Genomic DNA, 27,764 nt, shown 5'->3' with positions numbered 1-27,764 from the left:
GAAAGTCCCCACAAAGATAGTCACGCAAACATGTGTGTGTGTGTGTGTGTGTGTGTGTGTGTGTGTGTGTGTGTGTGTGTGTGTGTGTGTGCGTGTGCGTGTGTGTGTGTGTGTGTGTGTGTGGACATGTATGTAGCAGTCCATCCAGGCTGTCAGAGATGGCATTTCTCCCACTGGAGCTGCTGACAACCAACAAACTGACAGGCAAACCTCGCGTAGTGTGTGTGTGTGTGTGCGTGCGTGTGTGTGTGTGTTATTAAATGGGTCAATACTGGTTCATATCTGCCTAATACACCACACCACAACCAATTTTAAACTAATACATTAAGTTTACTCCCCAAACGTGTCTTTAATAACAGAAAACAAAAACTGGACTTTGGTTCACAAGTTTAGTATTTTAGGTTCAGGTGGTTTTAACTTGAACAATGTTTCTTTTTTTCTTTTGCTTTCTCCAATTTCTGCACGAATTAGTAAAAGTAATGAAGGTGTGTTTTAGTCATGAAGTTGGACTAAATAAGTCAGTTGGGTGTCCTCACATAGATGGAGAAATGTGAGGTGTATGAGCGGAGGTGTGTTTATTTTAGCAGGCAGTAGAGACTCGGGGTGAGTGTGTGTGTGTGTGTGTTTGTGTGTGACAGACGTCTGGCCTAATCGCCTTGCAGGAGGAAGTGGGACGTGAAATCTACCAGCCGCCCCATACCACTCACACACACACTCACGCACGCACTCACACACACACACACACACACACACACACACACACACACACACACACACACACGCACACACACACACACACACACACAGTGAAACACAGCATGCATTCTCGTCTCCTACCCTCATTTCTCCTTCCAGGAATCTGAAGAGCAATGTGTGATTTACCAGATTTCTGTCTGCCTTTATTGGGTTGCTGCATGTGAAAATGCTAATTGTAACATAACACTGCAATAATCTTTTTATTGGCAGAATAAAATCACTTCCAACATTTATATTGATTGTGCATAAAGTCAGATGAAACACACTGTTAAGCAGAGATTGTTGGGTGAGTCTTCAGCAGCTCTGTCAACACGCTCCGTCTTTCTTGACTGCTCACCACTTCAGAGCGTTCTGCCAGGCTCTGCTCTGCCAGCTAACTTGTAAATTAATGAGCTCAGATTAGTGAACATCCAGCCTTATTGTGCAACGCTACGCTGCAGCGCTGATGATAATCCAGATATCACTTTTGGGGAGAGGCACTGCGTCAAACCGGGCACCGGACAAATCCCACACATAAATACGTTTTAAAATAAATACATTTGCAATAAGATGAATGGAGTATTGCTAAATTGAAAGCAAATATGTGGCAAAAATATGTGTTGGTTGCTGGTTTTGCACATACAGTGATATAAAAATGCCATGGAAAGATCTGAAAGATGTTTCATCCCAGGTCAGTTCATCTCATCTCATGGTGACTCTGGAGGAGCTGCAGAGATCAGGGGAGAGAGTAAAAGCAATTCACCCTTTAAACTCACATTTCATCATGTTATTACTTTTTTTTTGTCGTTGAACATCATAGAGTAGTACATTATTGTGAAGTGAAATAAAAATCTAAAAAGTGAGGTGTGCATTTTTAATCTTGGTCTGCTTTTTTCTTTCTACAATAGCTTAAGCTCCATCAGATTGAGTGGGAAGTAATCTCTGCCCTTTCTGAAGAAATCACCAAAGCATGATGCTGCCACCGCCATACCTCACTCTTGGATCGGTGTGTCGGTGGCGTTGGGTAGTGTTTCCTAATCCAGAAAGCATTTTGCATGAAGGTTCTGGTTTAGCTAGAGCACTGTCTTCTTTATGACTTACCGCATAAAATCCCAGTGAGGTGAACTGAGGTTTTTAAAACAAAAGTATTGAAAGGACAGCCATATTTTTCTTTCACAGCAGACTGCCTTGTTTTTATTTATTTATTTATTTATTTTTTTTGCCATTTTTCTTACATAATAAGTTTGTGTTTATAGCAACATTTGTGTGTGCTGTTAACCTGGATGCAGCTACAGTTTTGGTGGAGACCCAAATAATGTGCCCTTGATGTTTAAATAAAACCTTTATTTCATTTTATGGTTATTAAATATGATTTAATATTCAGCTTCTGCAGGAGAAGTTAGTGTAAAGGGACCGCAAAGGCAATCTGCTCAGCATGGGTCACCACATAAATAGGAATATAAGTATGTGTGTGTGTGTGTGTGTGTGTGTGTGTGTACGTTTCTCCTGTCCAGATGAATCTCTCTCCACTCGGCTGGATGTGTCACTTCCTGCTCTCTGCGGTTGTCATGGAGAGGCCAGGGCTCCAGCGATAAAGAGCCATCTGCCGTCGGCATGACCACCTACAGGCCAGCCGCACGCCCAGTCATCGCAGCGGTGATTGATAGCCCCCAGAGAGTGACAGAGCGCAGCGAGAACAGGATAAAAAGAGAGGAGCAAGTCGGAGGGAGGAGCAGCGGGGGAGGAGAAGAGGAGAGAGGAAGAGACAGGTCCAGATGTCCCCCTTGTTTGCTCGGGGGTTTTATGTCTCTCTCTCCTGTTTCCAAGGGAGACAAATGGCAGAAATGTGGCACCGAGAGCCACCGATTCAATTACCGATCCGCACACATACACAGATACACTTACATGAGTACCTTTTTTGAGGACACTTGTATTAATCATTTTGGAGCTGAGATCACAATTTAAAAGCGAACCCCAAGTCATCAAACTCGTATTTTGAGACAACGTGAGAAAGTTTTCTCAAACTAGCGATTCAAAGCATCAAGCAGATCCCAATAAACACTCAAATATTCTGAAAATACTGGAGCTGCACCTCACATCCTCTTGTTTAAAATATGTTTGTTATAATCTAAATGTTTATTGACAGGTAAAACCTCTAGATGTTTTTCAGCCGCTACAGGAGTTAATCAGCTTGTAGGTCCAACAGGCCTTTTTAAGTACTTTTTTAAAGGTTTAAGTTCCTGAAAATGTTTCTACATTGCCGCTTTCAGATCTTCCCAAACAGTTTCAGTCCAGATTATTTGTAAATCCTACTATGTTAACTGGTTTCCTCAGTCTCAGATAACTTGAAAAATCTGCAACTTGAGTGATTTAGGGCTAGCTTTTGACGCTAGGACAACCGACAAAGGCCTGTTAGCATAGATCTGTTAGCATATGCTGAGAAATAGTAACAATAGTGAGGATTGAAAGAAATACAACTTTAGTATGAAGCTTGAAGCAGCTTGTGAGTTGGAGCTAAAGGTGAATTTAAAATGATGGCACTCAGAACAACTAGCATTGCGCCCTAGTCTCGCTGTACAAAAAAACAAAACAAAAACATACATTTTTCCTACTACTAAGCTTCCTTCCATGCATTTTCACAATAAATGCACATTTTCCAATTTCATTTTATGCTTTATTTGGATACCATCTTTCAGGATTGTTTGCAGGCACTTCCCAATCAAGCTCTGCTTCGTTATATTCAGATTTTTATTACCTGTAAAGCTTAGTGTACTTCTAAAGTATCAATACTCAAATTGTTTGTTTCTCATTTGGCTCACGTGTCAAATGTCTACATTTTTAGTTTCATTAGTAAAACACCTAAAGTCAGAACAGTAAAATGTCCTGTACAGTCGGTTATTCATTGTTTTATGCTCATTAATGTTTAACTAATCATTGACTTTATGTGGTTAGTTTACTAAGTAACTATAGACCTGTTCACAGCTCTATCTGTCACCAGATAATTTTCAAGGAATTTGCATTTTCTGTTGAACACGTCCGTCTGTCTAGACCTTAACGTCCGTATATGGTTGCTTCAGTAAAACTTTTTCGTGTCTGACAAGCGATCCCATGTTAGACGTTTGCTGGTCTTTTTCCCATTTTTTTCATTCAGAGGAATAAAACGTGGACAAACATCATCCCAGCAGGGTTAGTAGCAGCTTGTTTTCACGTGTTCTGCTGCAGGAAGAAGGACCGGTGCGCTTTACAAAACAGACGCCATCGTTAGGAAAGAAACGGCACCTGGAATGTGAAAACTGAAGAAACATTACGATACATCGACAAGCGTGGGCACAAGTTGGTCTTCCAAATGGACTCTGTCCCGAAACACATCACCAAATTAGATACTGACAGACAATAAAGTCTGTGTTTTGGAGTGGCCATTACAGGTCCTTCTGAGTGTTGTAACCCTACTTTCTTTTGTCTTCAGCTGATGCAAAGAAAGGCTTTTAAGTGTAAACTCATATTTACTCAAGTGGAATAAGGCTAATATTTATGTAAAGCATTGCCAGCTTCTTAAAGGATTAAAAAAAAACAAAGGATTCGTTTTATTTTAGCTTTAGTTCATGTTCAAGCTTTTGAAGCATCCGTGAACCTTAAAAACACAGTTTTAGGAAAGCACAGAGAAGTGGCGCCGTGTTGCAGAATCAGAAAATGCAACACCTTTAGAAGCTGTTTGCGCTTATTTCCTTCATTTCCTTCAAGTGGTTTTTACTCGCGCTTTACCCAGTAAGTAGCTGGTCGTGCAAACTAGCATCAAACACAAGGAAGAGAGTGAGAAGTGCCTGTCGGCTTCAGTTGAGTTTCTGCAGCTTGCTTTTAAACCCGCCGAATCCTGCAGTTCGAACACAGCCTCAACCAAACAAAGCGGACTAAAATACATCTATTGGACTCCATTTCCGCGGATTAGACGCATGCAGTGTCTCTGCTCTGCATTTTTCCTGTCAACGTGATTAAAATGTTGCTTCTATGTCAGTCTCAGTGGGACAGAAAGCTCAATGTCAGTCAAAGCACTTAAACACCACTTAAGTTTCACTTATGGGAATTGCCTGTGAGAACCAGCTCTATGAGACAGTTACTTGATTGGGGTTGTAAAAAAAACTCACAGGAACCATAATGCAAGCATGCAACAGTGGCATGGACTACTGGTCTCCTAAAGAAGCAAGGCCGCTGAAGTAGAGAGAGATGGCGGGATAACACCTAGACCTGTTAGCGGTCTGACAAAATCCCTGTTTATGTAAGGTTGCAGTATGGTTGGGTCTTATTCTGCAAATAAATACATGAAAGGTTATTGAAGCTAATTTAAGTGGATTCTTTCCAAACAGCTTAAATTCTCCAGGTTACAAGGTGATTTGAAGGAAACAGCAGCCTGATGTGTAATTGGTTAAAGACGCTGGTATAAAACGCCTTTCAAAACGTATGGACGTCTCTGAACTTCTGCTTTGATTCAAGTTACAAACAAAAACTTAAATTGTTTTTTAATGGGAATGAAATGATATGTTTGTACCGCATTCTGGGTCAGTTCTTCATTTCTGCCTCCTTTGTGCCTTCTCCGCTCAGCTCCTCCAGACTAGCAGCAGCAGCAGCAGCAATTAGCAAACACCTGGTGGAACGACTTAATGGAGAAGCATTGCTCTGATGACATTCTGAATGAGGAGTGTCAGGAAGAGCACAAGCTTCTTAAGGAGACAGAGGCCCAATTTCAAGGTGTTAAATTGTGAAGTCAAATTTCTTTTAAGTCATGTTTGGAATATACAGAAACATAGTTACTAGATGGCGCTAGAAAATGGCTCTATATTCCTCAGAATACATAAGGTGAGCAGCCATGTTTTGATAGAGTTGCAGTATTTCCATTTTCAGATGATTGTGCTCTATGAGATGCTCAAAGTTTAGGATTTAGCTGTTTAACTTCTCCACATCTTTCTCCCTGACCTCTCTGCTGTGCTCCTTGGACTTTGTGCTGCTTTTTTGTTCACTGGTGTTCTGCAAGAAACCTCTGAGGCCTTCACAGAACGTCACACTTTCATTTGGACAATAATCCGACCTTGAATCCCTTTTCTTCCATGTTGCTCTGTCCCAGTGAAACACACTGAAGTCATGAATGTGAAAGAATCTGTCATTGTTTATGAATACTTCTGCAATCAGCTCTACCTGCCAGACATCACTGATCAGGCTGTAATCTTCTAACACCAACCGGTTTACGGCTTTCATGAGTTTCTCCTCATTTACCATCACACCTGAAAACCTCAGAAGCAGACAGCTAACGTACGACTGGAGCATCTTCTCCTGGAACCGCTCAGCTGCAGGAAGGACCAGGATTCCCTTGTGATTGACCTCCAGCGGTTTGAGGAGACTCACAGCGCTCGCAGCAGCTTTGCTGCGTTATTAATTTCAGATTACGGCTCACGTGGGGAGGAGAGTTGCATGGCTGCAGCCAGACTCATCATGCGCTATATGTGTAACTGCTGCCATGTGTGTATCTGGATCTGATCGATATGATTAATTTCTAATTTATTTCAGGGGCCGATCCCATTTCATCCCATTCAGTTCATCTCCTCATCTAAATCGATAGAGATATGAATCTGGCCTGTGTGGTCTGCAGAGGAAAAATCCATTTCTATGGCAGGAGATAGGAGATCCTCGCAGGGCTGGTGTGTGTCTGCGGAGTGTATAAATGTGTGTGTGAGAGGGAGGGACCAGTGAAATACGAGCCAGGGTGTCTGGGGTCCATCCATTTCCAGCTGCGGCTGCTGATGGCACCGTGTCCGCCTATCATATCACTTAATGACTCTGAAGTCATCACTTACCTCATCCTGACATCAGGTATCGATTGGCTGGCCGAGAGAGAGCTGATGGATGGATGAGGGGACAGACAGGCGGATGAAAAGACAGATGGACTGACGGATTGCTGGCCGAAGAAGGCGCTAATCTCATTAATACAATATGTTCATTACATATGACCCGGTCTTTGAATGCAGCAGGCGGAGTAATAAATTATAAGGAAGTGGTAAATGTCACATGCACAAAAGGCTGTTTGCATTATTGCACCAAATATAATGAAGGGCGGCTCTCCCGAAATACAAATGGACGGTTTTATGAAGGAGATAAATGTAAAAATAAACTAAAAATCTAAGAAAAAAAACGGATTCTTTTTTACAATTCCTTCTGAATTCTACAATCTCAACATTTCAGCTAAAGATGATTTATCCTGAAAGATTAAGACACAAAACAGCCACTTTGTCCACCTGATACTTTGCATATGTATTATTCTTTTTCATATATTTTGTACCATTATGTCTGATTTCAGCAGACATGATTTTATGTTTATTCAGAGCAAACAGAAGTATAATACTAAAAGTACTCATGGAAATATTTAGATTTTGATATCGCATTACTGACAAAAATATACTGCATGGCATAAACAGCAATAAAAAAAAATTAAAAAAAGGAAATAGGACATTCCAGAACAGGATGTGGATATTTTCATATAAACACTTGGAGATTCAAGAATCAGAAATAGATTATATCAACAGTACAATCAACATGACAATAATAATAATGCTTAATAACTAGGCATTTAGAAAAAAAAATGATTGTAGCAGCTGATGAGTCTTTTAATGGGTTTCAAGACAAGACAAAACAATTTGAATTAACAGGACACTAACATCTGGCAACAGGTCTGACTGTCCAAGCAAATTAACCCTGAAAGCAAAACTGCAGCACGCTGAATGAAGTCAGAAACCCTCATTGTCACCAGGTTCTTGAGTTCTGGTGCTGTTGCTATGGAGACGATTACCTGTGCAACTTATATTCAGCTTTCAAGTGTTAAAGGTGTTATGTGCTTTCCACTTTATAACACAATGAAGCAACCATGTCAACTTCAGTTGTTATGAAAATGCAATAAAAATGAAATATGATCACTGAGAAGTAGCTGGTGTGCAGTTGCACACCAGCTAGTCTTAAGGAGCTGAATGGGGGAGGAGTCATGAGGGAGGGCTGCTTTGTGAGGTGGAAGCCTGGAAGCCGTGTCTCGAAGGCGGAGCTAGGTCCACCCAGGCGTTTGCACAGTTGGTTGCCATGGGAGATTAAATGATTTCTCAAACAACCATGAAAGAAAGCAACACTCAGGTTTGTTTTTGATAAGGGAATAACATCACAAGAGGATGTAAAGCTACATTTGGCATAATACTGCCCCTTTAAAAGCCCCAAAACGGATTCAGTGAGACTGGAAGTAAGAAACAACCACACTACTTGAGAGTTTATCAGAAAACCAGTGGAGGTCTAAAAGAACCTTTTACCCCCACCCCACCCACCCCCATCTAAAGAAACCATAAAGTAGGATGATGAAAGAGTAGCAGAAAGACCACATATGAGTCCCTCCCTGTTCCACCACAGTATGAAAGCAAATACTCATCTGAAGGAAGCCATCTTTGGAGTCCAGGCTGGTCCAGTTGCCTTGAACTTTCCCCACTTATTCTCCATTTCACCTTCACTGTCTGTAGTCACAGATGTTGAATTCTACTGTTAGAAATGTCACATCTTCAGAGTTTATTATGAAAAATTAGGACACGGTCAGGCTGCATTAGTTGGGACAGAATAACAACACATAACAGGGTCAGTCAGGCCTGAAACAGAGATATAAGCCTGCGCTGTGTGAAACCTGAATGGGATTATTGTCCTTCAGCACTTAAAAGCACATGAGCCAAACGATAATTAGGCTTTAATGAATGTCATGTGATCTGTTAATTTCCAGATCTGCTTTCCGTCTCTCTGTTCACTACAGTGAGAACTGTCTCCGTTTGATCGATGGCGCTGTATTGTTTTCCAGATCTCGGTCTGCGAGAAGAAAGGAGGCTTTCCATCATGTTTACTACACAACGCGGCAGCAGAGGAGCTAACCTGCTCACTGCTGCTCCTCTGACACCAGGCTGGGTCTTAATGGAGCATTGTTGGTAGTGGTGGGGTGGGGGGACAGGGGGGGTCACATCATCACAAACACTGATGTAGCTGTCACCCATGGATGAGGCCTGTACATGCTCTCTCTCTGTGTGTGTGTGTGCGTGTGTGTGTGTGTGTGTGTGTGTGTGTGTGCGCGCGCGTGTGTGTGTGTGTGTGTGTTGGGGCGGCTGCTCTCTTTTCATTCCCCCTGACTAATGACCTCCGCCCGCTTCCCCCTCCCTCTCTCTGCCCTCTCCCCTGCTCCATCAAGGACTGTGTGAGTGAGGAAAATGAAGGCCCGGCGGGGGAGGGGATGAGATCTGAGGATCATCTGCATCACTGAGCGCACACACAACATGGAGGAGGGCAGGGGATGGGGGCTGTGAGGTCATCAGAGAGGAGAAACGCTATTGGTCAGACAAAACCTTCCTTCTTTCCTTACTTACTTACTTCCATCCATCCATTACAATCTTTACTATCTGATAAAGACTGAATACAAAAGGTCATTTTGTTATTGGTTATTTCATGTATTAAGGAGAAGCTATTCACACCAGCATGGTCTCATGCAATAAAGTAGTTGCCCCCTAATTCTAACTGGTTGTTTAGGATTAACCAAAGCATTTAAGGTAACTGGTAAAGACCTGTGGAGGAACTTTGACCCGCTCTTCTTTGCAGAACTGAACTGATTCAGAGACATAATTAGCTTGATTTCTGTGACATTTTTCACCTCGTAAGGCCAATTTTTCCAGTAAAATCTATGTGGTGGTGACCCACAGTTCCTTATGGGGCCCAACAAGAAGAAGTACTGGTTTTTTGGGATTAGGTTCAGGATTAAGGCGTGAATTGAGTTTTGGTCAGGTTTGGTTTTGGTCAGGTGGATTCTGGGTTATTGTCTGATTGATCTCAAAATAACAAACTGACTGCTGGGAGTCCTCCTTCAGGACTTTCTGGTAGAAAGCAGAATATATGATTCCATCAATTAAGGTAGATCAATCAGGTTCGGAAGATGCTTTTTCACAGCAGTGTGTTGCTGTAGTGGTGGCATTTTGCCAGTAAAATGTGTTGGTCTTCTTTTCTCCCTTAAAGCGAATGGATCATGAATATTATGGCAGGAAATCATCCCAAGGAGCTCAGCAGGAGGTCGGCCTCTTTGAAAGGAAACAGGAAAGTGCCATGAAAAGAACGTCTCTGTTAATATGTTAATGTTTGGTCTAGATTTCAAAGGGCTAAGTTGTCAACGTGACATTACTCTGGTCAGGCAGCTTGTATGTATTTATTACCCTTCACTCTAATGTAGATGAGGTAAACTTAATTTAGCTCAGTCACAGCGTTGCAAACACATTCAAAGACAGCACATAACTTCAGCGCTTCAAAACTATTTACAATGGTGGTGTCACAGAGACAATAAATAAAATAGCAACATAGACATTTCTCATAGTTTGTCATCTATAGAACAACATGATGCAATCAGGTTTCTAAAACTTTTGCTGTTGTGTTGTTATTTAGGTCAAGTTTATGCCTCAGATTACAGTCTCCCCCCAGCGTATGATTGGACATCCATTTGATTTTCCTGCATATTTGTATGTTTTTCAAATTCCTTCCTTCCTTTAAAGGTGCTCATACGATTTATGTAACACATTTGAGAACAGCTGATGGATTTAAGAAACAATTTTAAAGAATAAAACAGATTAAAGCGTGTTGTCAAGGCAGACTTGAATACTTGAATACACACCTGTCATCTTATTATTTACTAATACCAGCTGATCAGCTGTGATGCCATGGATCCAAATACACCAAAGCAGAATTTCATTGCACTTTCTAAAGATGCTGTATCTTGTGGCATCCTGTTGTGGGAAACCTTTCGTTAATTAATTACCCTGGTGTCTTTTTTTTTTTTTTTGCTGCAAATATTTCTTTGATTTATCCACTCCACAGATGCAAACAAGTCAAAGTAAATAAAACAAAACTTTCTTCTGAATGTTCTTTTTTTAACAGTAGCTTAAATGAAGCTCGTGTTCATCAACAGGTGTTTCAGGTGAAAGTGACGTAGGAGGCAGAGGGACGGCGGCTAACTCAGCTGAATACCACCTGCAGGGCTCAACAGAATCTGCACCTGGCGTGAAGCTCCATCCACCATCTGCACGACACAGCAGTTGTTCACTACTGTAACTCTATCACCCCTTTATTCTCCTCTTTAGACGCGTGTGTGTCTGCTGGGTCACATAATGAGGGTCCAGTTATAAAATATATACGGGGGGTTTAGGCTGATTGATAACAATAGAAACTCCTCGCTCGTGTCACACGTTTTACCCTTGCTTACAACGCTACAGCTTAAATACGTTTATTTTTGTTTGTGTTTTGATGTTAATATTTACCTTTTGTATATAGGTAAAGGTTTTACATATTTCTTCTTTGGTTTTATTAGTTATGATGTAAGCTATTTCTCTAGTCTTCGACAGGCTGCAACATATGGTTTACACTGACCTCTGGCGATGAACAGTGGAACTGCATGTAGCAAAAGTTAAATTTTTTTCATCCGAAAATGCAGACAAGGATAATAGTAGTTTATTAGATATTAAAATTCAGTCAGTACTTTTACATTGTGTTTTACGATTAAATAAGTGTTATTTAACTACTTTTATTTTCTGAAAAGACAAAAACACTGTTACAAATGTAAGGTCAAACGTTTGTGGAGTTTTGCTTTAACTTTAACCAGACTGCCAAAGGCCTATGCAAACAACTTAGTAGCTGCTTAGAGTCCCCCACTCCAGCAGGGGGCTTCAAGGTCACTATAATATTCATATAATACATAAATATGCAGTTATCAGATCAGTATTAAAGTTAAGCCCAAGATTAACTACTGAGGCAGGGTTAAAACATCAAAAATGAAAGAACAAAAAACAGAATTGTGGACTATGTATTAGAAATTGTCCTATTTACACTTTCTTTTTTTATATGACAATTTTTTTGGCTGCTTGTTTTCAAACAGGAGTCAGAGCAGTTAATGTTTTCTTCTATATTCAAGTGTGATGTTTACAACACGATTCAGATCTTGGCTCGGATGGGTGTGTGCTGCTGAGTATTTCCATTCTAAACCATTCAGGCTTTCCCAAAGATGGCTAATTACCAAGAATGAGTTCATCAGTCCAGATTTGCTGTCTTTTGTCTGCCTCTTTGTTCCCCCTTATTCCCTTTTAGAGGCTCACTGGGCTGAAATGAGAGCTTCATTAGTGACCGTTTGATAAAGAAATCAAAGGAAGAGGACGGAGAGATGAGAGCAAAGGTTTCACTTAGTGCTAATTTCCCACTCAACAGTCCGGTCTCAAGCTGCTCCCCAAAGTGGTCTCACATATTATAAAGTAATTTAGATTTTACAGAGCAGCGCGGGATCCAACTTCACAAACAGGCCATTGGGAAACAAATCCAATCAAGACCCATTTATATATAAAAAAGATTTTTAGAGCCTCCATTTGTGTCACATTTCATCAGTGTGTGTCCTTGTTTATCCACAGCAAGCTCCCTCAGTCCTCGGTGTTTGAAGTGCAAACTCAAGTACTCCAGCTGCAACCATGATGTATTAACGGATCATTAACGTGGGCACGTACCATTTTCAAACTGCTGTTTATGCATTCATGACACAGATATGAAAAGATGTAAACAAATCTGCAACTAGAATCCCAATGAAATAGCATTTTGCTTGTAATGTGAGAAAACCGTGGAAGCTGGATGTATTATCAGTCAAGAATGTCCTCGTTTCACTTCTGGAAAAAAGTAAGAATGTCTAATTTGAGAAAGTACAGAGAGAAAAGTGGAGAGAAAGAAGTGAGATTGGCAGAACTGAGCAGAGTGAGAACAGACAAGTTTATTACAGGTAAGATACAGATGAGATCAAAGGCTTCGAGTTCATACACAAAAACACTTTACTTGCGTTTGTTGGTAGAAAAGACGAGTTTAATTTGTGCTAGTCTGAAATCTTTTCACAAAACAGACTTAAATCAAGTAGAAAATTTACAATAAAGCCTCAAAAACAAAAATGTCAGCTATGAGAAATTGTTGGGAAAATGAAACCTACTTTGGAGACGCCCTCGAGCTTCGAGTTCACCTCGGCTTTGCAACGTCTGCCTTTTTTTCTTTCTCCGTTTTAAATCAAGAATCATGAGGAAAGCTTCTGACGAGTGCGCTGAAGCCTCCTGAGCATCACTTGAAAATGCTTGAAAATTGGAAGGTCGAAGCTGAACTCAGTCAGAAGCTTTTTATTCGACGAAACTTTCAAAAATTGGCTTTGTACAGGTTCAAACCACAAAACCAGCAAACGTAACCAAATAAAATGATCCGTTTATACACTAAAGTATCACCAGTAAAACCAGATCACAGACTAAAGGCACATGTGGTCCCAACAGATCTCCCAAAATCAGAGACCAAAAGCAGAATCACATGTAGAAACCTCATTTAAACACAGCAGTAGCATGCACCCAGCTGCGTTTCGAACAAAGGAGATGCGATTTGAACAGGCTTCCTCCTTCATAGTGAGCAAGCTCTGCGTGGTGACCCCCAGCAATGATTGCAGTGTGGCAACATCAATACATTCAACATCCAGCAGTGAAAAGAGGAGGATTCAGGAACACCAAAGTGTCATCCGCAAATGGTGGCAATTTTCAAATGACGGCCATGAGTTTACACTGCTGTTTATAAACGGTTTTGGACAAAATCTTTTGCCATGAGGGGATTGTGGTCAAGAGTTTGAGTCGGTAAATCTGTGGTCGTTCCGTATAACAAGTAGAGTGACTGATTAATTTCTCTCCTGGTCAAAGAGGACAGGAAATTACCTTCGATTTTTCATAAAATGTCCTTGTCCCGTCTGACTTGATATGAGACGGTGTGTGCTGGGTTTAAGGAAACCATCTGTGCATAAAAAGCTACAAACTTTAACACACCGAAATATTGGTGGTCTCTAAGCATCTCTGGAAACTGAAGACCTGCAAATGACACGATGCATGGCATCAAAAAACAACAAAACACCTGGGTTGTGTAGCAACGTCTACAGATGGGACTCAAAAGGTTTTTCCGGAGGATTGCTGAACAGCGCTTAATGAGAGCCAGTGTGGTTATATTTGCTTCTGTGAAACAGTAAAAAAAGTTAAAAAAAAAAGATTTGTCCCTTTAAATGAAAATGTTTTGTTTAATTAGGAATGTGGCATTCTTTTAAGACCGTGCAAAAAGGTTTGGGTTCAAAGGTTTAATTTAAAATCTTAAATCCTTGTTAGTATTTTCTACAGATTTTAATAACAAAATCTTGAATTGTATTCATCAGATGACTTAATATCCAATTTATTTCTTTAATCTCAACTCAATCTAGAACTAAAATCTAAGTATCTAAAGTAAGCGGCCATTATGCTTTTAAACGTAGTTGGACAGGTTACTGTTTTTACTTGAAGCTTATGCTACACCGAGTGCTTCAGGGAGTTTAAAATATAAATACATTTTGATCAGAAATGCCCAAAACTTTGCATGCCCCAGTATTTACCCTGAGGGTCCTACTTTAAACAAATTATTTTTCAGAGTGACCCTCAGTGTAGATTCTTTTTTTTTTTTTTTAAATAAACTGACCTGTATAAATGTAAATGGTGAGATTGATCAAAGTGAAATGAAGCACTGAGACTATCAGTCAAAATCTGAGCACTTCACACAAGTGAAGGGCTGAAAAGGGTAACATTGTGATTTGCTTTGAAGCATGAAGAATGTCTCGGTGGCTTATAAAGCATCATAATGTGGGGCAGAAAATGAAAGGAGACCTCAGCCCTCCTCCACTAATCCAAAGGGAACCGGAACCTGAACAGTCACAGGTTTTCTGTGTGAAGCAACACAAGATCAAAACAGCACTTTGCACCAAGTAGTGGCTTAAAAATCACTAGTTTTTACTTCTTGAAGAACGTCTGTTCACCTGTAACAAAACTCAACAGTGACACTGCTGTGGATTGAGACCTATAGGAACTAAAGAGAAAACAACATTCAGCTGGTGTTTTGCTGCTCTTTAAAGTGGAGGGAAAGGTCAAAGCAGAGACGCCTTCGAAAAGAAACCGAGCGCAGGACAGTTTTCACTGCTTTAAAGAAAGAAAACACAGTTAGTGGAATTTGCATTTTTACAATACTTCAACAAAACAAACCAACAAAAAAATAAACTATTCAAAGAAAAAAAAAAAAAAAAAAAAAAAATGGTAGTGGCTTCTTTGCTAGTCAAAGACGTTGTTTAGGAGTTTGGTGTGCGGGTTAGATGGTGGACTTTGAAAAGGAAACTTTAAGATGGTGATTTCCTCCCATGTCATAGTTGTGAAGGTCGATCAGAGCCTGAATTGCCTCCTCCACCGACGACATCTGGATCAACGCCATCTTACGGTCCCTGTGAGCAAGACAGCGCAGTTAAAAATCATTGTATATATACACCGGATATGCTAGTTAAAAAAAAAAAAAAAAAACAAACAAAAAAAAAACTGTTTATTTAGTGATGCAAATATCAATTAATGATTAAAACCCAGCAAATTTCCCTGTGACGAACTGTTGATCACCACATCCCACTAAATCATGCAAACTTTTTTCCTCCCGTCCCCTAAATCCAGCAACGTGGATCCGTGGAGGATCCTTAACAACCTTTGAGTTTAGATAAAATCTGATCAGACTGGGACATTGCTGTAACACCTCAATTTCCTGTGAGTCAAACTCAAAGAGAAATCAGAACTAACAGGTCGGACCCTTTAAAACAGCTCTGATTGATCTGAAATACGTCTTACTGAAAAAACTTAAAGGCCTTGACAGTTCCTCCGCTGTTGGAAAACAGCCGGCGTAGATCGTCCTCTCCAACTCCATCCCTAGGAACAAAAACACCAATCGACGTTTACAGGGTGAAAAAACTGCGATCCAGACCGCAAAGTAATACGTCTGAATTTCCTGCTACCTGATGTTGGAGAGGTGAAGTGTTGCAGATGGAGGAAAGATGTTCTGGAAGTTTTTAGACCCTGGTTTCTTAAAGCGATGGAGAGGGGAGCCAGAAAAATCTGTACGACAAAAAAACAAAACATTCACATGAGACAACAGGATTGTTCTGGAGCTGCTTGCTTCACAAGGATGAGGCGACGGCTTCTGTTGTTTTAGCCGGTTATCGAAGCCACTGAAACAAACCGAAGTGTTTTGTGTCAATTCATTAATCTCTCTTTCATCAATTCGGTCGACTCTTCTTTAAAGGATTAATTATTTCAGCTGCATTTGATGGTTCTTAAGCCTGAATGGCCAGTTTAAGATCCTGCCACAGAATTTCATTAAGATTCAAGTCTGGACTTGGACTAGGCCACATAAAAAAAAACAAACTATTATGTGTTTTTAGACATTCAGATATGAAATTATTTCTGTGCTGTAGATTATCCTGCTGCAAAAGGAGAGACCGTCACCAACTAATGGCTGGAACAAATGCAAGACTACAAAGTTTATATTTATAATATTTATTAAAAAGCAACAAAATTCAAATCATAAGAATGTGAATCATCTTACCTTTGGTGAGTAACTGGTCGTCCAGTCCTTCTCTGGGCAAAGCTACTGTCTGATGTTTCGACAGAGTCACTCTCATCACTTTACCAAACACCTTCTGACCGTTCAGGTGGCTCATTGCTGCGGGCAACGAAAACACGGACGATGGGAAAATGAGAAGCTTCAAAGTTTAAAACTTCCCAAAACTTTAAAACTTCCCAATAGAATTTAACACACTGTCAGAAATAAATTTATACCTACAACGTTCCCACATCTTACCAAGTTGAGCCTGGTTGCCATCAGAAAGCTGAATCAGAGCGCTGTCCTTTTTGTTGTAGAGGATCTTCACCCTCTGGACATCACCATAGACACCTGAAGGGAGAGAGAGAGAGAGAGAGACAGACAGAGAAAGAGAGAGAGAGAGAGCAGGAGAGACGAGGGCGGAGGAGTAGATGAGAAGGATAGAACAGACAGAGCAGGAGAGATGGAGCCGACCAAGATAAAAAAAGAAGAGGTGTGAAGGATGAAAGGAATCAAGTTAGTGCTAGAAAGACAAATGAAAAGAAAAGATGGACTCTTCCCATTTGACTTCTACTACAATTCAATCAAGTGCTTGAAATGATCTGAGTCGTTTAATGTGGCGACACCTCAGCTGAACTTTAACACTGACACACAGCTCAAACCGGCTGGCAGGTTAATGTTTGGCATGAGTGCAGCTTGATTAGGTGGTTAAACTGTAAAACGGTGCAGGAAGAAAACACTTACTAAACCTGAAAGAACATGCTGCTGCTGGTAACACTTATGTAGATACAAACAAAAAAAAAAAAGAAAAAATCAACAGAGTTCCTTTAATGCTTTTGTTGGGGGGGTAAATGTTTTTACTTTTAGAGATATCTGTGCCCGGCTTGGATGACAGGCAATCCCAACAGCACAGTTTTAGAAAAAGAGAGATCAACTATATGACCACAACAACTCGCTACAAATTTGAGAGAGAAAAGGCAAAGAGGGAGAGCTAGAGCGAGTCCTGGTGAGTACACTGGATTGCTGTGATCAACTGACCCATTAATGTGGTGAGAACATCAACTCTGAAGGACCTGGCTCCCTGTCCAGATGTTACTCTGCAGAGCATCAGTGGGGACAGCTTCGCAGAGAGTTTGAGATTGGCTCTGTGCTGGTAAACTAGGCTCATAGTTAGGCTCATATCTGCTCAATATTGGCATTAGAACAGCTACAACACGCAAAAACAAAAACACACGTTCTTAGTGTCCATCTCACTCACATGTAAGCTTTCAAGCATCAGGTATTTTCATGTTACTTGCTTAGATTAACACAGACCTGGATTTTATTTAACATTCAAGTTAGCTTTAGAGGTCTATTATTTTAGGGATCTCAGAGTAGATGGGGCAGAAAACAAATAACACACCACAATTTTCAGATTTTCAGGAGCAGAAAATGTCAGAACTTGTGTAATTTGTCTTCATTTTGCATGAGTTGGTGAATCTAATGAAATCCCAATATAAATTAGGGATCAATCGGATTAATTGTGATGAATCAATTATTGAAATAGTCAACTAATTTAGTATTTGATTAATAATAAACAGACTAAAAAAAAGGCAATTTGCTGGAAAAAAAAAACCCCATTAAGAGCAGCAATAAAACCAAAACTACACATAGAAATATAGATATTTTGAATTAAAGATAAAAACACTTTTATCTGTAAATATATGTTTTGGCCAGAACTCCTGAAGTGGTGCAGTTTTATCTTTACCTGGTTTAGATTTACTGTGTTATTGCATGTTAGGAAATTAAATGTTTTTTTCTTACTTAAGAAAGAAATTTAATAATTTTTTTCATTTGCATATTTTAATGTATTTCTAATATTCTATTAAAAAGTGGCTCAATGCAAACCTTAGTTTTTTTTATTCCATTAATTATTAGAGAAATCGATAGGTTAATATATTATTAAAATAATCATTAGTTGCAAGCCCCAGTGAGTTTTATGTTTGGAACGTTATATTTGAGGAAAATCAATATTTCTCCAGGTCACTGATCATGGGGAGGTTAGGAACAAACGCAAGGGATGACGAGGAAAGCGGGACAGTTCTCGATCAGTCAAAAAAAGAAAAGGAAAAAGAAAAAAAATAAACGTTATAAAGTTTATCCAAGAGATCTGGCTGGATTTCTTTTTCCCCATTTTAACTCAAGAAGCAGGAACCTACAAGCTAAGGAGCAGGCTAAAGGTTTCATAAGACCTTAATGGTTCCGGTGTCTTTGTTCTCATCCATTAATAGATAAGCTGACCAAAGAGACAATCTCCCAGACTCACTGCTCTTTCAGTGTAAAGACAGTAGCACATTTCAACTTTGCAATGTACAATGTGACAGAGAAGAGCTTGAAAAAACAGGCAGATAGAGAAGAGCAGAGTGCTCACCACATCACTGAAGAAAGTGAACAAAACTGGATTAACAGAGAGAGATATACAGATAGAATAGAAGAGATTGAACATACCGAAGAGGGTAAAGAGACTTTGAGGCGTGACCATCTTTAGAGAGAGAGACCGCAGAGCAGAGGACAGGAAGAGGAGGAGCAGAGGAGGAGGAAGAGGAGAGACGAAGGTATAGATCAGACCGCCCAGCGTTGGACGAAGGGGGAGGTGGTGGTTGTTTCCATGATGATGAGGGGTGAAGCAAAAATGGAGGGGGTGGTTTGGGGGGTGGGGGGAGGGTGAGGTAAGAATGGCAAAGCCAAAGTCCAGTTTAGATTAAGAAATGTGAGTAGAATAGAAAGAAGTAATTGGGGGAGAAAAGTAGAGAAAAGGTGTTCAGAAGAAGATTTAGCGTTAAAGAATGTGTGGTTTATAGGGAGAGTCAAATGGAGAGAAAATAAAAATGGATGAGAGGAGCATAGGAGGGAAGAAAGGAGGCAGGGAGGGGAGAAAGGAGGAGAGGAGGACAAAAACCAAAGCAGAGGTCAGTAAACAGAGCATCAGTGGAACATCAACGGAGTCTGAATGATTGCTGATTGAGTCAAAAAGCACGCACGCAAAATAAAGGACTCCAAAGTCACACTCCATTATTTCAGTAGCACACACTCGCACGCGTGCGAGCGAGCGCGCGCCCACACACACACACACTCATTCTGCTGGATCCATGTAAAAGTGAAGAACAGGAGGGATGAGAGGAAATTAACAAAACAAAAAAGGGTTCTCCGAACGAATCATAACCTCAGAGTAAAAGAATGAGCGGCGGGAGAGCCGTGAAGCGGATGGCTGAAGGTGAGCAGGCACCGTTAGGACTGCCGAACGTGATGAGCAGGTCAGACTGATGAGTTTATCACTCCAAGATGACACGGCCTTTGCTTTCTAATGCTTAAAGGACTTAGGTAAAAAAACACCGTGAGTCCTGCGTAACAAAAATAAATCATACGCTGAGATGTGGGGGTCGATGCCGACACAAAACAGACGTGTGACCAATTGATGGATGTGGATGGATTTTGGATTCGGTACCCAGGAAAAAGTGGCGTCTCTTCGCTTTCAAACATAAATGCAAACAATCGTCTTTGGGTTTGTTGGTTTCATTCCTGCTGTGCATGTGGTGTAATGCTGGTAACATGGAGCATTAGAGGCTTTTTTAACTGAGTGAGGAGATGAGGAACAAGTGACACGACTCAACATTCAAATCTTGAAATTAACACTCAACCACTTTAATTTACATAGGAAATTAAAGTGTATATCCTAGGCCTGTAAAATGACTGAATATTACCATAGTTATATTGGTTGGGATTAATCCTAAATCTCCTCTTAATTTTTCATTACCTTCTTGTCTAATCTTGGAGAATGAGCATTTTAGTCACTAAAATCTACATCTTATGAGCAGTAAAGGTTAGCTGAACATCCATGATTGATATTGCAGAGTTGGTTTCGATTCAAGCATGTTCAAAAACAAACAGCATTGTGTATGTTTGCAGAGCAAATCGAAGGTTCAATTTAATAATTTAACTATTACACCTACATAGATGACAATGCAGTAGCCAGAGAAACATTACCGAAATAAAATGGCTGATAACAATATCTGGATTTCTTTTTAAATAATGAGTAACTGAGAAACTCAACCACCAGAAATGAACCACTTCCTATTGTTTATTGCATTGTTATCACTGCTCGTAATTCTTGCTTTTTAAACAAAGTGCGACCACATTCTTGTTAAAAGTGTGAGGCATAATTTCAATGTTACGTTTTCACCAAATTATTTCTGAATCACCACCAGAATAGCTTTAGAACATTTTTTCCCCCTTCTACTGCGCAATACTGAAAGCACACAGATTACTCCTTGCATCAGCATCACCAAAGCCAATGCTTAAAATGCTCTTAGAACATATTGGTTTACTGTATTGATAACCCTTTTAGAGTGGTCAAACGCAACACTGCTGGCATGTGTCTCCCGGTCTTGAGGTAAATAGAAGAGTGAGACGGTTTAATACGGCCAAGATAAAACTCCTGCACCTTGGCCTTATCCTCTCACCAGGTACTTGGAGAAACAGACAGAGAAAGAGAGAGAAAGACAGCAACAAACATAAGAAAGGATAGCAGATACAGTTGAGATAGAGATATTCAAGTAGATACATATTTGGAATTCAGAAAACGTGACTGAGAATAAACATAATTGTAAGAATAAAAATAAAAAAGAAAAAATTTTGTTCATCTGTCAGGTACAGAAAATGAAAAAAAAACAACAAACAAACAAACAAAAAAAAAACATGTCAAAAGTTTAACTGAAGGTGTACTACCTGGTATGGACAAAGTGGTTGGACATAATTAGCTAAAAAGACCTCAGAGTTTAGAACATCACAGTTCATGGCAAGAAAAAAAAAAATTCATGCACATGCCCACGCACAAAAACAATTCTTTGTGCAAGAAAAAGAACTTTGCCAAGTTAAGGCTGAGTCTCTCGTAAAGAAATAAATCCTCATCCGAATGTAAAAACGCTCTGAGAAGCAAACCACACTATTATGGTGCTAAAAACCTGTGTTTACCATGTTGCAAAGTCAGTTTATGCTTTAAAAAAAACAGACTGTTGTCTTAGTGTGGGGTTTCTTCAATGTGTTTGCATTTATAAAAATCCTCCTCCAAAAATAGTCTTTGAAAGAGTTAGAAAAAGTGACAAAGAAAATGAAATTATTTACTTAAACTAAGCTGTAAACCGTTATGTTCCACAGTCATCCTGTCGCTGTAAAAATCCGGTACGGTTACAAGGAAATAAAGAGACTTCTGAGGTGAAGGATCCATACTTGTATAAAAAAATAACATAAGTTATGCATAGCACTCATACAATCACACACCCACACAAGAATGTATACTATTAACTCAGAAGAATCATCCAAAACTGTTAAATATATCGTAAATATATGAGTGAGCAAAACTAGAGCCTATGGAACTGATTCTAGTGTGAAAGGTTTTGCTTGTGGTTAGTGTACCTCTTCATTCAGGTTGGACGCCAACAGGACTCCTGACACTCCGGATCCAGACAGAGCAACGCGACCTGCAGCCGCCGCTGCCGCTGCTGCGGCGCTCAGGGGACTGATGGCTCCTGAAGAGAAAGCCCAGGGTAAGAAACAAGTCTGTATTATACAAAACCAAAATAGAAGGAAAAAAAATCAACAAAGAAACTAGAATGAGTTGAACTTTTTTTTAAAGACAAACAGCTTCTCATTTCATTCTTTGCCGTAATGGAATAATTGTTCCTCATAGATTTAATAGGCAAAAAATAACAGAGATATGAGCTGTGTCCGAATTCAGGGTCTGCATCCTTCGAAGGACTGGTCTACGTAGGACGGGTCCTTCGAAGGCCGTGAATAAACTAAGACCGGAAGAAAAATATCTGCGGATTCAGACAGGTCTAGCCTTCACCAACTGTCCCCGCCCCCACCTCAGCGTAACTCATGTTGCCAAGCAACCGTGACAGCGTGAAGCAGAGAGCAGAGAAGAAAAAAAAAAAACAACGGAGCCGCAGTTTGTTTTTCAGTCATGTATTACTGATTTCTATATTATTCTTCACTTTTTATAGTAAACGATGTTCCATAGTAAAAAGGAAATCTCTTAGTTTGATTCTAAAACGTTCAAATGTGCACTGCACTTTTCTACAAGGAATACAAATTTTTCATTTACAAATATAATACTCTCCACATTGCAGATAGGACATTACGGTTAAATAAACATATTATATTTGAAGGCTTAACTTTAATTAATCAATCAAATCGATGAAATACTTTAAAAATACTTTATAAACCAAACATTTTTCAACCAGACCTGTCTGAATAATATCGGTGTTTAACTCCCACTCATTGGGGAAAGCTAGCGGGAGTTTTTATAACAGTGTGCCAGGAGTTAGGCGTTTTCTCTCGGTGTACCAAACCTGGAGCGCCCGGCCAGATGACAGCTGGCGGGGAGCAGGCTGTTAACGCAGCGGCAGCAGACAGGTCCGAAAATGTCGGAGCAATATTGCAATTAGGTGATGTATTGATGAACCGCGCAGATATTTGAGATTTACACACTTACATTCTCGCCTAAAAACGTTGTACCAAATCACGTTGTGTCATTTAAAGTGTTATAAAGCTAAATAATTTGTTCTGCCTGAACGCCCAGTTGGAACTCGCAATGAATTATGGGATATCGTGGGCCGTGAAGGATACACTGGACCCATCCTTCAAATCTGGGGAAAAGAAGGACGCATTTGAAGGACGCATTTGAAGGAGTCGTTGAATTCGGACAGGCCTTGTCGCAACGCTATGACGTAATCGGGCTACAAATCCGTCCTTCGAAGGATGCAGACCCTGAATTCGGACACACCCATGCTCAGCTATATTACTAGATTCTAGTAACTTTTCTTATGTAGCTTTTTTTTTTTATTATTCAGCTCAATGAATCACTGAGAATGTGATCAATTGAAGACATTTTCAATTATCCTAGCAGGACATATAGAGAGAGACAAGTGGATGGAAATTAAAAGCAAAAAATATATATGTACCTCCACCCTGTGAGAGGGAGAGAGATGATGAGTAACCTCCTCCACTAGAGTAGGAAGCTAGAGCTCCAGATGGGGTACCTACAAGACAAAAACAACGGTATGAACAACTGCTCATATACCAAGCAGAGTAAGGTTTAAAATTGTGTTTTTCACCAGAAATGACACAGGCATCTTCTAAAAGATAATAAGACAGTGTTACAATTGGGTAGCATTGTGAGAAACGCATCATTTACATTTGACGTATTTATCTTGAATAGCGTAGAACCTTAACTTTCCCCACAAACTCCACTTTCTAATCATTAGGATTCATTTCCAACACGATCTTCTACATAAGATGCAAGTTAAGTTCGTTTTGCCTCAATTTATGGCATATTGTAGTATCATTTTAGGAAATCTATAGTACATTCATCCTTAACATGTTGATCAAGTTAAAAGACTTCCTCAGACATGAATCTACAGTTAGCACATGTCTGTATGCACAGTAGCATTAAGTTATCAACTATTTTAATATATAAAAAAATACAGATAAAAAAAATGTGTGTCAGCAAATAAAATCATATGAATGAACATTGTAAAAACAGTCAATAACAGATGAGCATTTACCCAGTAAAGAATGATCCTTGTTGGATGACTCTCCGTCTCCTGTCGGAAGGTCGGGTCTGGTGTAATCACGACTTTTATCGTTGTTGTATTTAACGTTGAGGTTGACCAGTTTACTGAAGTCTATCCGCAGAGTGCAGCACGAATTATAAATGTTCTGTCCATCCAACGACTAGAGTAAAAGAAACAAGTGTGAGCGTCACCAATGATCGTACTTTATTTAGTCTTTTCATGCATAAGGTAAAAAAAATGTAAAAGTGACAATTTTAGTAAAGAAATTCAGTGATTTTTAACATTTTTAACAAGGGAGTTTGAAGATTTAGCCTCATTATAACTTTTTTTTCATGAACCATAATAATCAATTAGAATATGCAGTAAATAAACTAAAAGTTAAATAAGTAATAATGCATGTTGTTCTTTTACCTAGAAAGTGACAGCTGATGCTGCATCATCTTTACCAGCAACATCTGTGTTTTGGTAGATCAAAACTAAATTTCAAGTTTCATTAAAAGTGGTTCAATTCTTTGTTAACTGAAGGAGTCAATGATCATTGGGTGGGATCAGATCATGTGATCAAAGTGGGTCACGGTGTTGACTGGAATCCTACCAGTTTAGCTTGTTGAGCATTGACTGGGTCACTGAACTGCAGAAGAGCCTGAAACTGGTTGTTCTTAGTGAAGGTTATAATCTTCATAACGGTCCCAAACTTGCTGAAAATCTGAAACAAAGGAGAAAAATAAATAAATAAAAAAAAACATAAAAAGGACTTATTTGAAAACAATGAATGTTATCAGGTCATTCCATCACGGGTCTTTTAAAGACCATAAGAAAAAACAATGTTTTATTGGCGTTAACGTTTTACATGCTCCGAGTTTACCTGTTGTAAAACGTCCAGTGTTACAGGATAAAACATGTTGTCGATAATAATTCGCAGCACCGGGCTGGGGGGCGGAGCGAGCTCCAATACGCCCTGGTCAGAGGATGGAGAGCTGCCATCCTGGACAGCTGACACCGCCTGCAGGACTGCCTGGGCTCTCTGGGTGGGACAAAATAAACAGCACACAACATTAGAATGACAAAACTCTTCCGCTACGACGTCTGTTAATGGTCGATTCAAGGAAGCTCTGTGTCTGAAACGAAATTTGAGGCCCATATATACCTGGTTCAGAGCTGAATCTGTTTTCAGTTCTTTATGGTTAGAATATTGGATGAAGACAGGAGTATTTCTGACCTGAAGAAAAACAACAAAAATACATGACTATGTTTAACAGCAAAATGATGTATTAATAAATGAGAAAAATAAAAACACTGAGTTCAGACCTGTGGTGTTACAGCTGTGTAGTAGTTCACCATAGTGATGGCTGCTTCCTCTGTGCCCAACTCTAGAAATGCCTAAAAAACAAGAACCATATGAAATCGCCAATATTTAAAACCGAGAGAGCAACATTATACAGTAAGCCTATATTAATGTGCTCGGACTTTATAGAGTCTACCTGGTTTTTTCCCTTCAGCATCAGAATGTTGGTGACCTTTCCAAAGGGCAGGCCGAGAGCAATGACCTCCGTCTCTGTCACTTCGTTGGGAAGTTTTCGGATGTGGAGCACTCTGGAGGGAGGGGACTCGTCCAGGCGCTGTTTCTTACTGTCACTACCGTTTGCTGAACACAGATTCGCAAGCAAAAACATTAAACAGAAATCGTTGTAGTTTAATGCTGTCTCGATCCAAAAGTTGAGCGACTGTAGCCATCACAAGGGGAGCTGGGGCAAGCAGGCTGGACATGTAAATAACTCCTTGAATTAAAAAAAACCCCTCAAACCTATCCATTTGAAATCTGCTGAGGTTCAGTTGTTTACAGAACACGACTTTCCGTGTCATTTCCTGACCTTCTTTCTGAGCACAAAACATATTGCGGATGTTTAAATAAAGTGTGTCAGCAGGTTTGATCAAACTCACCTGTCATTGAGTTGGGGCTGCTACTATACATGTTCAGCTCATCTGAGCCTCTCTAAATAACAGGGACAAAAAGCAGAAAGTCACATTTTTACTCTCCAACTTGAATACAAGATGAACTGGACAGATATGACAGCACCGACTAATAAAAATATGTTTTGTTATTAATAAGTAAAGTAGTTTACCTTCACACCAACTGCAACATCACTGGAAATAGAATGGGAAACAAAAGATATTGAAACAAAGGCAGAGAGAATATTTATGCATATATTACAAATTTGTCTCAGCACTACTTACTTATAAATATTTACCTGAAAATAATGTAATTTTATCTAAATCATAAAATAAGTGTGGGTCATTTCACTTCCTTGCCATTTTGTGCCTTTGGCAGCTTTAGTTGTTTCATTCATCCAGTCCAAAATTACTGAACATAACATACCCTATTTTTTCTTCTATTCACTGACTACATCAAGATTAAGAACTCAAACAATTCAATTTTTGTTCTATTAACAACTTTAACAATGACAGTCGACAATAGGCACCACACCCTCCCAACCAACCCACCAAGAATAACAGAAGGTGGATGATGGTTGGATGGATGTTAAGTTTGAAAAAAATGCAAGCTGGACATGTTTTTTGCAGGGTTAAAGGCAGAATATTGTGCTGCTTTTTTTAAAATTGGCGTAAATATCACATTGTACAGTAACAAACATTACCTTATTGGGTCTGACAAGCTTACAAGCTAATTAGCTGATGCTAACAACAACAAAAGATAAACGTTTCATGGCAATAAATAGAAATATATTTTGATTGTAAACTTTTATATGATTGTGAGTAACATTTCTCACATGTTTAAATGCAAATTCAAGGACATAAATTAACCAATATTGTACCTTTCGTTATTTCCTTACTCTGAAATGTTGCGTTTTGTCCACAACAAACGCGGCTTGATCCCACGCAAACCCTATATAAGGTCATCACCGTATGAAAAAGTGACTGAATTTCTGACCCTAGCAGCTGTTTTTCAGCAGTGAGGCTTGACGGAAACGGAGATAAAGCCGTGCATTGATCACAGTCTCAGTCCTGTGCAGCAGACTGGCCTCAAACAAACAAAGGACCGTTATTTCAGTTGGGATTAAGCTAGCAGCACCAACTGACAGGTGGACAGACAATTAGCATGGCTCATAACAAACTGCTTTATTATCAGCTTTTAACATCATTATAAAGTCTACAATGGTGTCAACATGTAATGATAGTCCTTTATGTCTATTTTTCTAGATAATAATACAGCTAGCTACCGTTACAACGCAAATTATTGAGAATTGAGAATACGTTTCTTTCTTTTTTTTTTTTTTACTGTATCGTTCCCCTACACTCCTAGCTTCAGCGTCTGAGGTTAAGTGTCTTGTCACGTAATACATCATGTTGTGAAATGAAAATACGCCTGAATACAGACAGGATATGCAGCACATTGCCTAACCGAGGCTTGCTGGCTGTATCACGTTTTTCGCAAGATTCAGAACGAAGGTATAACACATTAGCTAACATGTAGCATGCTTCGAAAAAGCTGAATCCAAGTCGCAATGTCTGCTGTCACACACATACAACTATGCAGAGTGAAGACAGAAGCATTAGTTTGGTTTATAATGATATTTACCCGTCCATTGCGTTTCTTTGTCCTCTTCAGTCTGTCTGATATGCCAGCACACTTCGACATACACTGTGCAAGCAAAATGGGCGTGCTTCTCCTTCTGGGGACAAACCGTAACCTTAGGGCGCTTCAACGCCACCTTCCGGGAGGGAGTATCTTTCAGAGAGTACTAATACTAGTACTACTACAAATAATAATACTAATACTACTACTAATAATAATGATAGTAAAAATTCTGTTAGAGGTAGCGAAGGTTTAAGACTGAGGTAAAGCTTCACCTTCCAGCAGGGCATTATTAAACAAAATTGAAGAAACTG

At 39.7% G+C, this 27,764-nt stretch overlaps 1 protein-coding gene across 1 annotated transcript; it reads right to left on the bottom strand.

Annotated features, from left to right (window-relative positions):
- Positions 1 to 12,551: 12,551 nt before the first annotated feature.
- On the bottom strand, positions 12,552 to 27,561 carry ptbp2b (polypyrimidine tract binding protein 2b). The gene is made up of 17 exons (XM_014987042.2): positions 27,454 to 27,561; positions 25,982 to 26,003; positions 25,800 to 25,851; positions 25,340 to 25,503; positions 25,167 to 25,238; positions 25,006 to 25,077; positions 24,724 to 24,882; positions 24,454 to 24,564; positions 23,850 to 24,018; positions 23,247 to 23,324; positions 21,697 to 21,809; positions 18,733 to 18,766; positions 16,504 to 16,596; positions 16,249 to 16,365; positions 15,659 to 15,758; positions 15,495 to 15,572; positions 12,552 to 15,106 (listed from the first exon to the last, which is right to left on the bottom strand). The coding sequence occupies exons 1-17, from the start codon at positions 27,459 to 27,461 to the stop codon at positions 14,977 to 14,979; spliced, it is 1,572 nt and encodes a 523-aa protein (XP_014842528.1). The 5' UTR covers positions 27,462 to 27,561; the 3' UTR covers positions 12,552 to 14,976.
- Between the last annotated feature and the right edge of the window lie 203 nt (positions 27,562 to 27,764).

Source organism: Poecilia mexicana, unplaced genomic scaffold (genome assembly GCF_051168715.1).
Source record: "Poecilia mexicana isolate PSO_F unplaced genomic scaffold, ASM5116871v1 scaffold_17, whole genome shotgun sequence".
In the NCBI taxonomy this organism is placed as follows: Eukaryota; Metazoa; Chordata; class Actinopteri; order Cyprinodontiformes; family Poeciliidae; genus Poecilia; species Poecilia mexicana.
This window is presented reverse-complemented; position numbering and strand designations above follow the sequence as displayed.